This window comes from Coturnix japonica, chromosome 1 (genome assembly GCF_001577835.2).
Source record: "Coturnix japonica isolate 7356 chromosome 1, Coturnix japonica 2.1, whole genome shotgun sequence".
In the NCBI taxonomy this organism is placed as follows: Eukaryota; Metazoa; Chordata; class Aves; order Galliformes; family Phasianidae; genus Coturnix; species Coturnix japonica.
The window spans coordinates 59,180,610-59,193,884 of NC_029516.1; the positions used below are offsets into that span (position 1 = coordinate 59,180,610).

The 13,275-nt window shown below is 38.4% G+C and overlaps 1 protein-coding gene across 4 annotated transcripts in view; it reads left to right on the forward strand.

Annotated features, from left to right (window-relative positions):
- Positions 1 to 13,275, forward strand: part of AEBP2 (AE binding protein 2) — a 48,530-nt gene that overhangs the window by 15,227 nt on the left and 20,028 nt on the right. For all 4 annotated transcript variants that reach the window (XM_015868236.2, XM_015868226.2, XM_015868210.2 and 1 more), the window contains exons 2-3: positions 4,052 to 4,259; positions 7,008 to 7,115. In XM_015868236.2, the coding sequence (XP_015723722.1) occupies positions 4,052 to 4,259; positions 7,008 to 7,115 (316 nt within the window). The remainder of the gene's footprint in view (positions 1 to 4,051; positions 4,260 to 7,007; positions 7,116 to 13,275) is intronic.

Genomic DNA, 13,275 nt, shown 5'->3' on the forward strand with positions numbered 1-13,275 from the left:
CATAATGAAGTTATGGTTATTTATCCGCTTGATACGATCTGAAGCAGCTGTTGTATTAATAGGGCACCTGTAGTGCTTTGCTGTCCTTGATTAAGCAACTCCCTGTTGGAACCACAGGTCAGTGTCATGTTACTATATTCAGAATCAGTTAGGCTATGTGCCATCTCATACACATTCAAAACTATTTCTGAACGCTGACTTTGCGAAAACTTTTAGGATAACTCTTGAACATGGATGTGTGGGAGGAACAGCGGGTTACTAATTAACCTTATTTTTTATCATGCAGACATGGGGATTGGAAGGGACCTCTAGGGATCTTCAAGTGCAACAATTCTGCTAAAGCAGCTTCCCAACAACAGGCTGCGCAGGAAAGTGTCCTAAAAGGTTTTGAATATATCCAGAGAAGGAGACTCCACAACTGCTCTGGGCAGCCTGTTCACAGAATCACAGAATGACCTGGGTTGGAAGGGACCTCAAGGATCATGTGGTTCCAACCCCCCTGCCTGGCAGGGCCACCAAACATACACCTTTACTAGATCAGGTTGCCCAGGGCCCCGTCCAACCTGGTCTTGAACACCTCCAAGGACGGGGCATCCACAACCTCCCTGGGCAGCCTGTTCCAGGGCCTAACCACTCTCCTAGTGAAGAACTTCCCCCTAACATCCAACCTAAATCTTCCCTCTTTCAACTTAAAACCATTTCCCCGTGTCCTGCTATTGTCAGCCCTTTCAAAGAGTTTACTCCCCTCCTGGGAGTAAGTAAGTGTTAAAGTGCTCTTTCACCCTCACAGTAAAGAAGTTTTTCCTCATGTTCAGATTGAACAGTCTGTGTTCCAGTTTGTGCACGTTACCTTTTGTGTTCTGTTTCTGGGCACCTTCAAAAAGAGCCCGGCCCCATCCACTTCACTCCTGCCCACCTCCAGGCTGAACAGCCCAGGTCTCTCAGCCTTTCCTCCTGAGGATGTGCTCCAGGTCCCTAATAATCATCTCTGTGGTCCTCCTCTGGACTCTCTTCAGAAGTTCCCTGTCATCCTTGAGAGCCCAGAACTGGACACAGTACTCCAGATGTGGCCTCTCCTGGGTGGAGCAGGGAGGAAGATTACCTCCCTTGACCTGCTGGCCGTGCTCTTTTTAATGCCCCCCAGGATACCAATGGTGGTCTTAACCACAAGGGCAGACTGCTGACTGTCAGTAGTTTTTGCTTTCATATCCTGATTTTACAGATTTTACTTTCAAGAATAACTTTTGGCATAGATATCAGATAAAGAAGGTAGAAATGTCAGTCTCCTGGTGCATCTATTATGGACCTAGCACTGGGGGGGGAAAATGTGATTGCTTGCAACAAACCTTAAAGTTTGTTATCTTCCTAGAGGGATATTAACAGTTTTTACTATTATTTTGTAGTTAAAGACTCTTGGCGTTGTTGGGCCTCTAGTTGTGTTTTTGGAAAGTTCTGGTGATGACAGATTAGACTTTTGAGAAAAGGCAGAAACATGGAACAGGTTCAAAACCATATCTGTAGGCTTCTATTGGCCACTTGGCTTTATCACTGCTAGCCTGTGTTGTGAAAGGAACCTCGGCTACTACTTGTACAGAAGAAAGAAGGTGGGGTTAGATGTGGGGCGTGGAAAGCTGTACATGTGCAGGATATAGAAAAGGGAACAAAATAAACAAGGGGCATATGGGAAAATGTTGCATAGCAGAAAGAAGCCATTGTGTCTTTTGTGGAGAGAAGGTGTGCCGTGTAAAGGGTTAGTCTTTTTTATGAAATTGAAAAATAGATGATGGTTATTTGTATAATATTTAGCAAATTCATGTTTGATAGACTTCTATAAAAGCAAAAACCTGTTGACAAGGTCTAACTGGAAGTGAAGGGAGTCTGCTACCTTAACATGAAATTTCATATTGACAAACAGAGTGAAATGCCTATGGTTGAGAAGGGGTGAAATATGAACAAGCGAAATTGCAATTTTGCAATGAGGAAAGAGATGGTAGCTAGCAGTGGTTAAAGGAACAAAGGAGTATGATGAAATGAGTTCCCTAAGCCAGGTTGGATGGGGCCCTGGGCAGCCTGGCCTAGTATTAAATATGGAGGTTGGTGGTGGGGGATTTGGAGATTCACGATCCTTGAGGCCCCTTCCAACCCGGATCATTCTGTGATTCTGTGAAATTATTTTAAAGCAGAAGAGCAAATGTGCTGGTTATACCCTCAAATTTTGACTAGTGGTACAGTTTTTGTTTCATCCATGTCAAAATATGTTAAAGAATGATAGTGAGTATGGCATCAGAAATATGGAGCAACATTTCCTTTAAAGTAATGCCATTTGATTTTTATTTTTTCCATGCATTTTACTCAGAAGACTGTAAAGACACTTAGGTAAATACCACTGCCACGTACTAGACTGTACTAGAAAAGGTATATCTGTTAGGTCAACAGAAGTAATAGTTCCTCTTTACCTGGCACTTTTGAAACTGCATCTGGATTACTCTATCCATTTGGACATATGCCTCTCAGGGACATACTGGAAAGCCTCCAGTGGAGTGCCTCCAGGCTGGTTAGAAAGCTGAAGTAAATGCTGTGCTTGGAGAGGCTGAGAGGCTGGGGTTTCTTCAGTTTTAGAATAAGAATGGGAGGGTTATTGCTGTTTTATTACTGATAAGGAATGCATAGCAAAGGAAGGGCTGGAGTTGTCAACTGTAAAGTGAAGAAGATGATGGCAGACTAAAGTTGGAACACTAGAAATTCTGATGAGATGTTAGGAAATTTTTCCCTTTTTCCACAATGAGGTTAATAAGATGTTTGAGAAAACGATTTAGAATGGTAGCAGAAACTTCCCATTAAAAAGTAGAAGGTACTGGCAATCTTTTTAAGATAAAAGAGGGAAGATTTAGGTTGGATGTTAGGGGGAAGTTCTTCACTAGGAGAGTGGTTAGGTCCTGGAACAGGCTGCCCAGGGAGGTTGTGGATGCCCCGTCCTTGGAGGTGTTCAAGACCAGGTTGGACGGGGCCCTGGGCAACCTGATCTAGTAAAGGCGTATGTTTGGTGGCCCTGCCAGGCAGGGGGGTTGGAACTACATGATCCTTGAGGTCCCTTCCAAACCAGGTCACTCTGTGATTCTGTGGTCTTATTTGCTGCTGTTTGAGCAGGAAATTTGACTAATTAGCTCCCTGAGATCCTTTCAAAGATGAGCTGTCCTCTGATTCTGTGGCTTTATGGAAGACAAACGTAAAGGGTTCTAAAAGACAACGAGCTTCTTTACTAGGTTTAAAAAAAGGGCATGTCCGTAGTTATTTAATTTTTATCCAGGAACAACATCCTCCTACCTCTATAATTCTTTGTAATTCTTACATTAATATGAAATGAGCACCACAGTTTTTTTGTTTTGTTTTTTTTTTCTGGTCCAGTTTCATGCTCAGTTCTGTGTCTGTCATGATTCATAACAGACCATCTGATAAAAATGACCCTGCTGTCCATATGTTCCCAACAGTTGCTGCTAATTGCTTTACAAAAGTTTACTTCCCCAGTCCTCCCCACACCCCTTTTCCCCCCCACCCTCAAAAAAACCCACACAAAATCACCAAAAACTGCCAAACCAACAACCCCAAACAAGGTCAAATGGTTAATTTAATCTGTGTGTGTGATAGTCATACTACCAGAGCAAGGAATTAAGTGTGGGAGTCTTCAACATCCTGTAAAACGTCAGGGTCAGTTGTGAATGTAGGTGTGGATACATCTCTGGTCTGACCACACATGCTTTCCCCTCATCCCCTGAGTAAAAATGTGCCTTAGAAGTAGCTGCAACCACACAAGATTTTCTGGCAAGTTAGTGAGTGGGATAAAACTTTCCAGCTCTGTCTTTTGTTGCTGTTGTCCAGGTGTTACACAGTAGAGTGATAGTGGCTGTTGCCTGGCTGAATGCTTTATTTTAGGTGATGAATCATAATTGATAATGTTAAGATATTCTTTTTGACCTAAATGTATCTGATACAATGCCATAAAGTTAAATGGAACAAGTAAAGTGTGTAACAAACACGAACTTTCTTCTTACAGCATAAGCAGCACTATTATGGATGTAGACAGCACAATTTCCAGTGGACGTTCAACTCCGGTGATGATGAATGGACAAGGAGTTCCTGCCTCCTCTGCAAAAAGCATTGCTTATAACTGTTGTTGGGACCACTGCCACGCTTGCTTCAGCTCCAGCCCGGATTTGGCAGATCATATTCGCTCCATACATGTGGATGGTCAGCGAGGAGGGGTTGGTGTTATTTCTTTTCTTCTTTATTTACTGATATTGCACTTCTTAATGATAGTAGTAATTCTGTGTTATAAAATATCAGTGCTTTAGCCAGTGACAACTGAGATTAGGCCCTCGGCAATGTGGTATTGGGTATTCAGCTGTTGTGTTTTAAACAATTCACTCTATTTTTCCATTCTATGGTTTTGATTGAATGGCTAGCTGTAAGAAAATATGTTCTTAATAAAGTAATTGAATCTATTGAAATTTTAATAGATTTAGCAATTTCTCAGCATCCTGATATGCTGTTTTTTTAAATAGAAATACTTGGAATTAATTTTCTCGTAACTTCTAGTGTATGTGCTACTGCGTGTTAACTCAGGCTAAGTCACATCTTGTTTGTTTTTACAAATGGGAGTCTTGTTATTAATAAAATATATATGGGTAGATATAAGAAGTAAGACTGGTTGTCTTGGAAGTATGAGTCTTAGCAGAACAGTTCTGTTTGTAGTACTGGTGGCAGGTCTTACACCTTCAATGTGACTGCACCTAGTTTATTTTGTTTTTAACTGAAGTATGTATTTAAGTTTAATATCTGGTTAAGTGGTGTGGTTTTGGTAGGTCTCACAATTTTAAGGTTTTAAATAATCTCTAAGTAGTGTGATATTAACTCTGCACTTCTCCAGTTGTGTCATTGTGACTCATTGGCTGCATTTAGTTCATGTTAATTGTTATGGCTGAACTTCCAGCTTGATATTTAGTGACTTTTTTCAGTCCAAACTCCAGGCAGAATCATCTGACCAATGTGCCAGCTTCTTAGTCACCCACGAGACAGACTTTTGTAGTTCTGTTTGTGGGTTTATAAACGTGTTACGTGTATCCTGGATGAAACAATTAAGTGGATGAGATGTATCAGTATCCTGTGGGATTTCATATAAATGCATCTTTGGTGACCTTTGTCCCACCCGTGACCCCTTAGAAAGAGATTGAAAAACCTGAAAAATGTTTCATGCTTACGTTTGGTGTGATTTGTGGATATTTTTACTTAGAAAACGTCACTGTATTCATCTTTCTGAAAGAGACAGCTGTAGGTAACGCTGTGTGCCTGATTATTGTGTTCAGTTCACACTCCTTTTATTCCCCCTGGTGGAGTTGATTTATTTGTTGTAAAGTTTCTCCACTGGACGCTCTGCAGGGGAATGATGCTGGCTGTTTTCTTCCAAGGGTTGGTTCGCCATCTGCTGGTGAGGCGGTTAAGTGGTGCATCTTCTAGGGATTTTCATTGGATTTCAAAACTTAATCAACTCAATGAATATAAACGTGAAAGAAGTAGTAAAAGCTTACTGGAAACTTATAAGCATGCTTATCATGTTGCATTTATGGTGGTAATATGTGTATTTTCTAAGTTAATATTAAGATAGCAGTTCTACTCCATGTAGAATCATGAATGTCCAGGATACTCATTTCATACTAGTGGAATAATAGTTTTACCTCCCTGAAATGTTTTGTTAGAAATAGTTTGGATTCAGCCTTCAGAGATGTGTTCCCAAAAAGCCTTGCTGGGGTTTCTTGTGGGTTGCTGTAAAACCTAGTGCACGTTTTCTGAGGAGGTTGTGTTTCAACAACCTGTTGTTTCATATTAGTTCCTTTCTGAGTGCTCTGCAGTTGATGATGGAGATACTGGGACAATTAATGAAGTGTTTTGTTACCAGAAATCTGAAAATTCCAGTTCATTGGCTACAGGAAGACTTTAAAAACTGAGAAACAGCAGACACCAAAGCATCAGAAAGTTAGGCCTCATGTCAGTAGACCTTGATCAGTCACATAGGCGTACAAGGTTTTCCAGCTTTGCATTAGTAAGTTGGGCTGTCTGTATGTTATATAGCAAGCACATAGCACTCCTCTGGCTATTCTTTTGTTTTGGAAGTACAGTCTTTTGAAGGTTCAGTTTTTTAATCTCTGAAAGAGAACAAGAAACTCAAATCCAATTAGCTGCTTGCAGTTCTGAAAGGTATTCTGAAAGTATTTTGGACAATGCTAGTCCTGGGGACTGTATTCTGCTGCTAAAAATTAGGGCTGTACCTCCCTTCACACACAGGCTTGTTGAGGAATTTCTGATGAAAGCCAAGTTCATTGAGCTTTTTTTATTCTCTAGGTTATAGATAGACACAATGAGAGGAGAGAGAAAAGCAGCATGAGTAAGTTCTACTCCCTTTAATGCACTATTGTGCGTGTGACTAATCTGTACATGGAAATAGCTAAACACCCATAGATTTTGAATCCTATGGAAGATTTTAACTTTATTCATCAGGAAGTGAGCTTAAAACCTTAACTAGGGTTATCCAGTATTCTGTAGTATGAGACTTATATTTAAACAACTGTGTTTTAATTAAGGCTTTAACTTTTCTTTAAGAAGGCAGTTATTTCTTCCTTATGAGATGAAACCATTTTATCCTTTATATTTTTGCTATCCAGAAAACGTGAATTTCATCATATAAAAATTCTACATCTCAGTGCTTGGGTGATACTGATACACAGGGCAAGTGCAAGCTGTGGCTCTTGGTTGTATTTATCTGCAGGATTGCCTGGCTTTTTATGTTTTATTTTTGACTACTTGTGGTTTCAGTTGTTTTGGCCTTGGTGAGATGAGAAGCGTGTTGCAGAATAAATGCTTGATTCAAAATTCTTTTAGCATGCTTCTTTGCTAATTAATTTTTTCTTACTGTTTTCGTTGACTTGTATAAACTGACCATATTTTTACTTTATCAGGTGTTTGTTTGCTTGTGGAAAGGTTGCAAAGTATATAATACACCTTCAACAAGTCAAAGTTGGTTGCAGAGGCATATGCTGACACACAGTGGGGACAAACCTTTCAAGGTAAGATTTATAGCAAGGTATATTATCCTTTATTTTATGAGAAATCTCTTTATTTTTCCTTATATAATGTATTAATTGAAAAATGCTGTCACAGGAGGATTTGTTAAAACTTACCAAGTGAGATAAACTTGTCTTTGACACTACCCAAAGATTCTGTTGTTATGAAACACAATTGAAGATACTGCTTCTCTGTCCCTGTTCTTTTAAACCTGTGAACAGTAGGGTAATCTGAACTAAAATAATGCTTGTGTTCAGTTACTTGTGCTTTTCAAAGCTGAGCTGTTTATGGTGTAACAGCGAGATGCTTTGCCTCATGCTTCACGCTTTGGTTGGTGCCTGATGGTGCTCATTCTGTTCTTGAATGAGCTGTTTTTGTTAACAGTATTCATTTGAAACAGTCAGTGTCTGTGTGTGGTTAACTTCTCTGAGAATGATAAGGAAGTCAGGATTGCAGGACCATTGAGCTGACTGTATTACCTGCGTAGTATTTTCTAACTTTCTCTTTCTTTCTTCCCCTAATCTGTACCTGCAATTCTAGGTATAGTAATGTTTATCATTCCCATATCCACCAATCCGTTATTAATGAGTTGCTTCATCCTCTTATGGATACAGTTGGGGCAGTTCATAGCTGTCAGTCCTGGATCACTTGATGGTAAGTCTCACCCACGCTACTTCAGATTGAAGTTCTTCCATCTAGGGTTTGAAAAATGAATGAGGGTACTTTTTTATTACATCTAGGTAGCATTTTATACCTTCCTTCCCCTTCCTTGCCCCAGCCCATCAGGTTTTAGTCACTGCTTCTCTGCTTCTGTTTTCTGTCTTGCGTAACGTTGTCTACTTTTTTTAAATTTTAGGGCAGTTTTATTACAAAAAAGTACTTTCCCGTTACAGTGACCTCTCTCAGAAGTTATTGTTTCTGCACAGCTTGTTATAGTAGCTATGACAGAAAACTATACTCAAAACCCAGAGGGTGAAAATAGTTCAGTGCAGGTGAAATATTATATATATATATATTTCCCTTCCAAACTGCTTAGTTTAGTATGAACATTTCATACAGAATGAATGGCAGGGAGTAAATTCTGTTCTTGAGATTATTGTATTCTTTGTTCAAAGGAATTAAGTTAGCATGCTGTTGGAAGCTAGCGTAAGGATCATAGATCTCTGAAAGAAGCTTTCAAATATGATTGTTCCAGTAACTGATCTGATTATAACTGCAAATCCTTGAATCAAACTTGAAAATGAATAACTGGGGGAAACTTGTACCTTCTTTCTTCTCATTTTAGAACTGGGGGTGTGCTTTAAAGTGCAGTGGCAGGTTTTGGTCTTATGAGTCTTCTGGTAGGTTAGTTTGTGTACTTGCTTGTTATAGATCAAAGAAACTCAATGTAGAGATACTGAGTTTAAAAGAGGAGAGTATACCTCAAGAAAAAGAGTACTTCTTGAGTCTTAGGAGTGTTATCCAGCCAAGTGAGTAAAATTAATATCTCAGGTTTTGGGTTTTTTTGGTGTTTTTTTTTTTGGCTAACCTCTTCAAAGCCCTGCAGTTTCAAACAGTTGGTTCTGATAATAAACATCTTGTGTTAAGTGTGGATTATTTCCCCAGCTAGTTTCCCCTGGCCACCCTTGGGGAAAGAATAAAACATAGGCTGGATTTGCAGTAGTTTATTGTTGTAGCTCAAAGTGTGTCATTTCCTTTTGTTTTTTTTCCCTACCGTTGTCTTCAGTGTTTCTGTTTGTATTTTATCTTTATATTTTCCAATCTGTTCCTGGGAGCTTTGGGTGGAGGATAATTGTGTTGTGAACTTAGTAAAATTCTTTTGTTCCCCCATGAATGTAGTCCTCTGAGCCCACGTGATGTGATTGTGATAACCTGTTAGTTAACTAGACTCCTTTCTTCACTTGATTCCTTACTTTTTCAAGCTTTTGAAATCTGTCTGATAGAAAATCACTTAAGAAATAACACGAAGGATCAGCTGTTGCTTTGTCTTACATCAGTTCAGAACCAAAATGGTTTTGCATTTTAGCTGTTCTTATAAAACTTAATTCCTCACATTTCTAGCAGAAGCCAAAGTTTTTCGAGTTAGAGTTGTATTGAAGACCTCGTTCTTGATTATCTAAATTAAAAAAATAAACACCTAAATTAAAAAAAAAAAATGAACAAAAAAAGAAAATCTATTGCTTTGTAAGCTCACACTGGAGCTCTAGCTTATAGGAAGGAATCATCAGTTTAGAGGACTCTGAAAAATGCCAAGGCATTCACTCTTTTGTTCATAAACAAATGCCAGAATTTGTGAGGGGTTTACTTAGAAGGCAGTAGAAATGACAGAGCTTGGTTCTGTTGTCTGAAGAACTGCTCAGGGTGGTTTTAAAAAAAGGCAAAGGATGTTAGCTATGGAGGTGATGATAAAATGCAGAGGAAATTTACTTTTGTAAAGTTATGAGAAAACTATAATTGTTTAATGAAGGTAGGAGATTAATAAATATATGGCAGGGCACTGTTCCTTCATCTCTAGTCAAAAGAAGGGACAAAAATATTAAATTAGAAAACAGTTGGGATTTGACTGAAGTCTAAAGCTGCCTTTTGCAGGTCCATTCAGTTGAAGGTTACGTTCCTGTCTTGCCTACCTTTTGTCTGTGAATAAATTCGTTTTATGTAGTTGCCCATTGTGGGTTTAATTCCCTGTTTTTTGTGATGCCTGTAATGCTGTCCTTTGATTTAAAAGCTGTGTCCTGCTGTGAATGAGCTGCTGTGCTTCCATTTTAAAAGCTCTTTGTGAGTTTACCTGCCTTGTCTACATATGCACATAAACTATATAACTGTGTAGTTCATTTGTCTCTGAAACAAACCCTTTTATTAATTACAGAGGCAATTGTTTTGTATTTTTGTAAGTTCCTCCTGTAGTTTCTGTGTGTGTGGTTTAGTGTGAACCCCTGAATACTGCTGTAGAGATGTCACGGAGAAGGTGCATTTGCTTATATATTGGGCAACTTCCTAGTAGCATATGTACATTTACTAAGTAGGAGATATTTTACATCTTACTCATCTGCTAGACTAATGCAAAAGTAATACTCTAGATCTTTGGGATAGAATTCTGGACCTCAGTTCCTCTTTAGCCCAAGAATTTCTTTGTTTTTCTGTTTTATTACCTCCCCTTTTCAAAGTTTTTGATACTGGATGGATTGGATTTGTACTTTGGAAGCAGTTGTCCCTGATTCATTGTTTAGAAAATATTATTTCCCAAGGTAACCTCCAAAGCAAAAGCATGTCAGTTAAATGAGGCATTAAGCACTGTAGCTAGTTCTCAGTCTTTTATCAGATATGTCTGCAAAGCTGTATAGTTCTTTAATCATATTTTTGGTAGGCTCTGTTTCCCGCATTTGTTCCTCTTGTCAAGAGGAGCAGAGAGACTGGTCTTCTGGAACGTATTTCTGGTCTGAGAACTTCAGTGGCTGCCTATGGCCTGCTGTTAGACATTTTGAAGTTAATATTGCTCTTCTTAGTACCTGAAGTTTTTTGCTTCTGTGTTACTGGAAGTTTTCTCTTAGCAAGAACCAGACTTCTATAAGCAATTTCTTCAGTCTTTTCGTTGTTGTAGGCATTCATTTAATAAAGGTGTTCTCAGAGCGTGTAATCATTTCCCTGAAGATACTTAGTATGTTCACGTTGTGTATTATTTTATATCTAGAGTTGAAAGGCAAATATAAACATTCTTTAGCTCTGTACTTGTATAATTTTTGCAGCGTTTTAAAAATGGGTGGAAGATCAGGGGTATCATTGTTTAGTAGAGCTCCTATCTGAAGTTCAGCAACTTAAACTTCTGGGCTTTCAGAACACGCAGACAGATGGAACTAGAGGAACAGACTTAGTTAGAAAACTGATGCTGGTAACTCTTTGGCAAGCCAAGAAGGAATTGTCTTAAATTTGGCTGTTTTAAATAAATAGTTGAATAGTTATTGTGCTGTGACGCTGCACTGGCACTTAAACTTTTGAACTGCTAGTTGCTGCTGTAGAAGGCATTGAAAGTTACTTGTAGACATACCAAAAGAGCTCTTAGTGTGTTATGTAGATGAACAAATAAAAAGTGTTAGGCACAGTGAAAGAACAAATGGGAAAATGAGCTCAAATGTGTGGGAGATTTTAAGCAAAATAATTGCTGACAGCAATCCTCCATAAGTACAAGACTGTGTGGGTATGGTACCAAGCTGCTTTCACATACTGATTCTAGTGGGTGTGCTCTTAATGTTTAAGATCAGTCACGCAAGGTTTGCTCACAGGGTGAATGCTTCCAGCAGCAACATCAAATGGCAGTACAGAAATTTGTTTCAGGGTTCTGTTCTTTGCTTTAAAGGAAAAGGGGGGAGGAATGGGGGGGAGGGGGGGAAGGGGAACGTAAATAATACACGAATGAACCACATCCACGTCTCATTCTACAGCCCCTAACTTTCAAAACTCATTATGGAGTAAGTCCACTTAATGTGACTCATAATAGAGTAACATATTGTTGAAATCTGGAAGGCAAAACCAAGCAAATTTAGTCATCATTTGGAATTCATATTGACTGTTCTTTTGGCAGAATATCTTCTATTCATTAGAACATTGCAGATGCAGATAGAAAATGTGAAGGCATTCTGCTTTAATGCTCAAATGATGAGTTAGTAGGGTTTGTCCAGATGTCTAAAATAGTAATATTGAATTTATTAAAAAAAATTCACATTGAATATTTTTAAAAATGGCCATTTGGTTATTTTGAACTTGAGAGGAAAAAAAGAATCTACATTGATAGATACTTTAATGCCTTGTTTAAAGTCACTGGTCGCTGTTGCCCATTAATAATGGTGGGTATGGGTACACTGGAGAAATTAAACTTCTTATGTGTTGACTTATTTTCTCTTGAAGTAACATATCCACCAATCCGGACCCAACCTATTATATTGCAAACTAAATGCAAAATTTTGAGGTAAAAGTTTTTGGGGAAAAGTTAAGAGACTGGTGTAAAGTTGTGCTTAGTAGTTGAGTTTGATTTATTAGAAGCCCTCTAGATCTGTATAATTATCTGGTGGGAAGCTGATTTGGTGTGACTTACCGTCCAGAGATCCTGAAGTGACAGCCTGAACTGCTCCTTTATCTTTGGAGAGAAGAGACTTTATCCATTAGTAACGGATTGCTGGATATATTATTTTAGAGAAAAAAAGAAAAAAAAAACAGGTAAGAATTTATTTTTTTCTCCTCTTCTACTGTCTTCTGTCCACTACAAAGACATTTGTTGTTGTCTTTGATATATCAGCTGTTGATTACTTCGTGATACAATCTGGTAGTGTCAAACCATGCAGCATGTGAATGTGATGATCTTTGCAGATATTTCATGCTGAGGCTGCAGACTGTAAGTAGCCTTTCTGGAAAAATATGATTGCCAGTTGCAGTTAGCATAAATGGAGGACTTAATGACTTAAAAGTCAAACTGCGGTTAAAAAAAAGTATTTTCTGTAGTGAATCTGTGTTGATTATCTGCAAAACTCAAGTTGTGACACTGTGGGTCAAACCATAGTCAGTCATAAGACTGCTTTTAGTCTTACAAAGTCTTACAAAGTTGTGTTTTAGAGTGTTTTAGAATTATGCCATTGCTATATTTGTATACTCAGAAGGTGTTGCTTTTTGATACTACACTTGGAAAAAGTGGTAATAAATGCATTGTACCAAGATGTCAATTTATTTCTGACCTCTAGGAAAGCCTTGGAAAGACTGAACTTTTAATTTGCTAATGTGTGGTTGAACTTAAGGATATAGCTTTAGTTTGTGTCCATTTTCTTTTTGTCAGCGCTTGTAGGATCAGAGCTAGAAGCTTGGCAGTAGCACCTTAATGAAAGTTAAACCTAAGTTTAGATTTATTTGCTTAGTGTAGTTTTGTAAAACTGCTTTTGTAAGCCAGAGAGCAGGTGCTTCAAGGACTTCATAACAGAAGAACAAAAATAGCAGTTGAACTAATAGACACATTTATCTGTGTCTATAAGTTGAGTTTGTTCATCTCTAATGCAATGAACATTTCATCTTCAGTATTAGTTCACTGTAATAATATTACAGTGTAGTTTCCTTATTGTAAATGAGATAATAATACTTTGTATTGTACCAAATACAGATATGTTATTTCTTACTGTAAGTCAT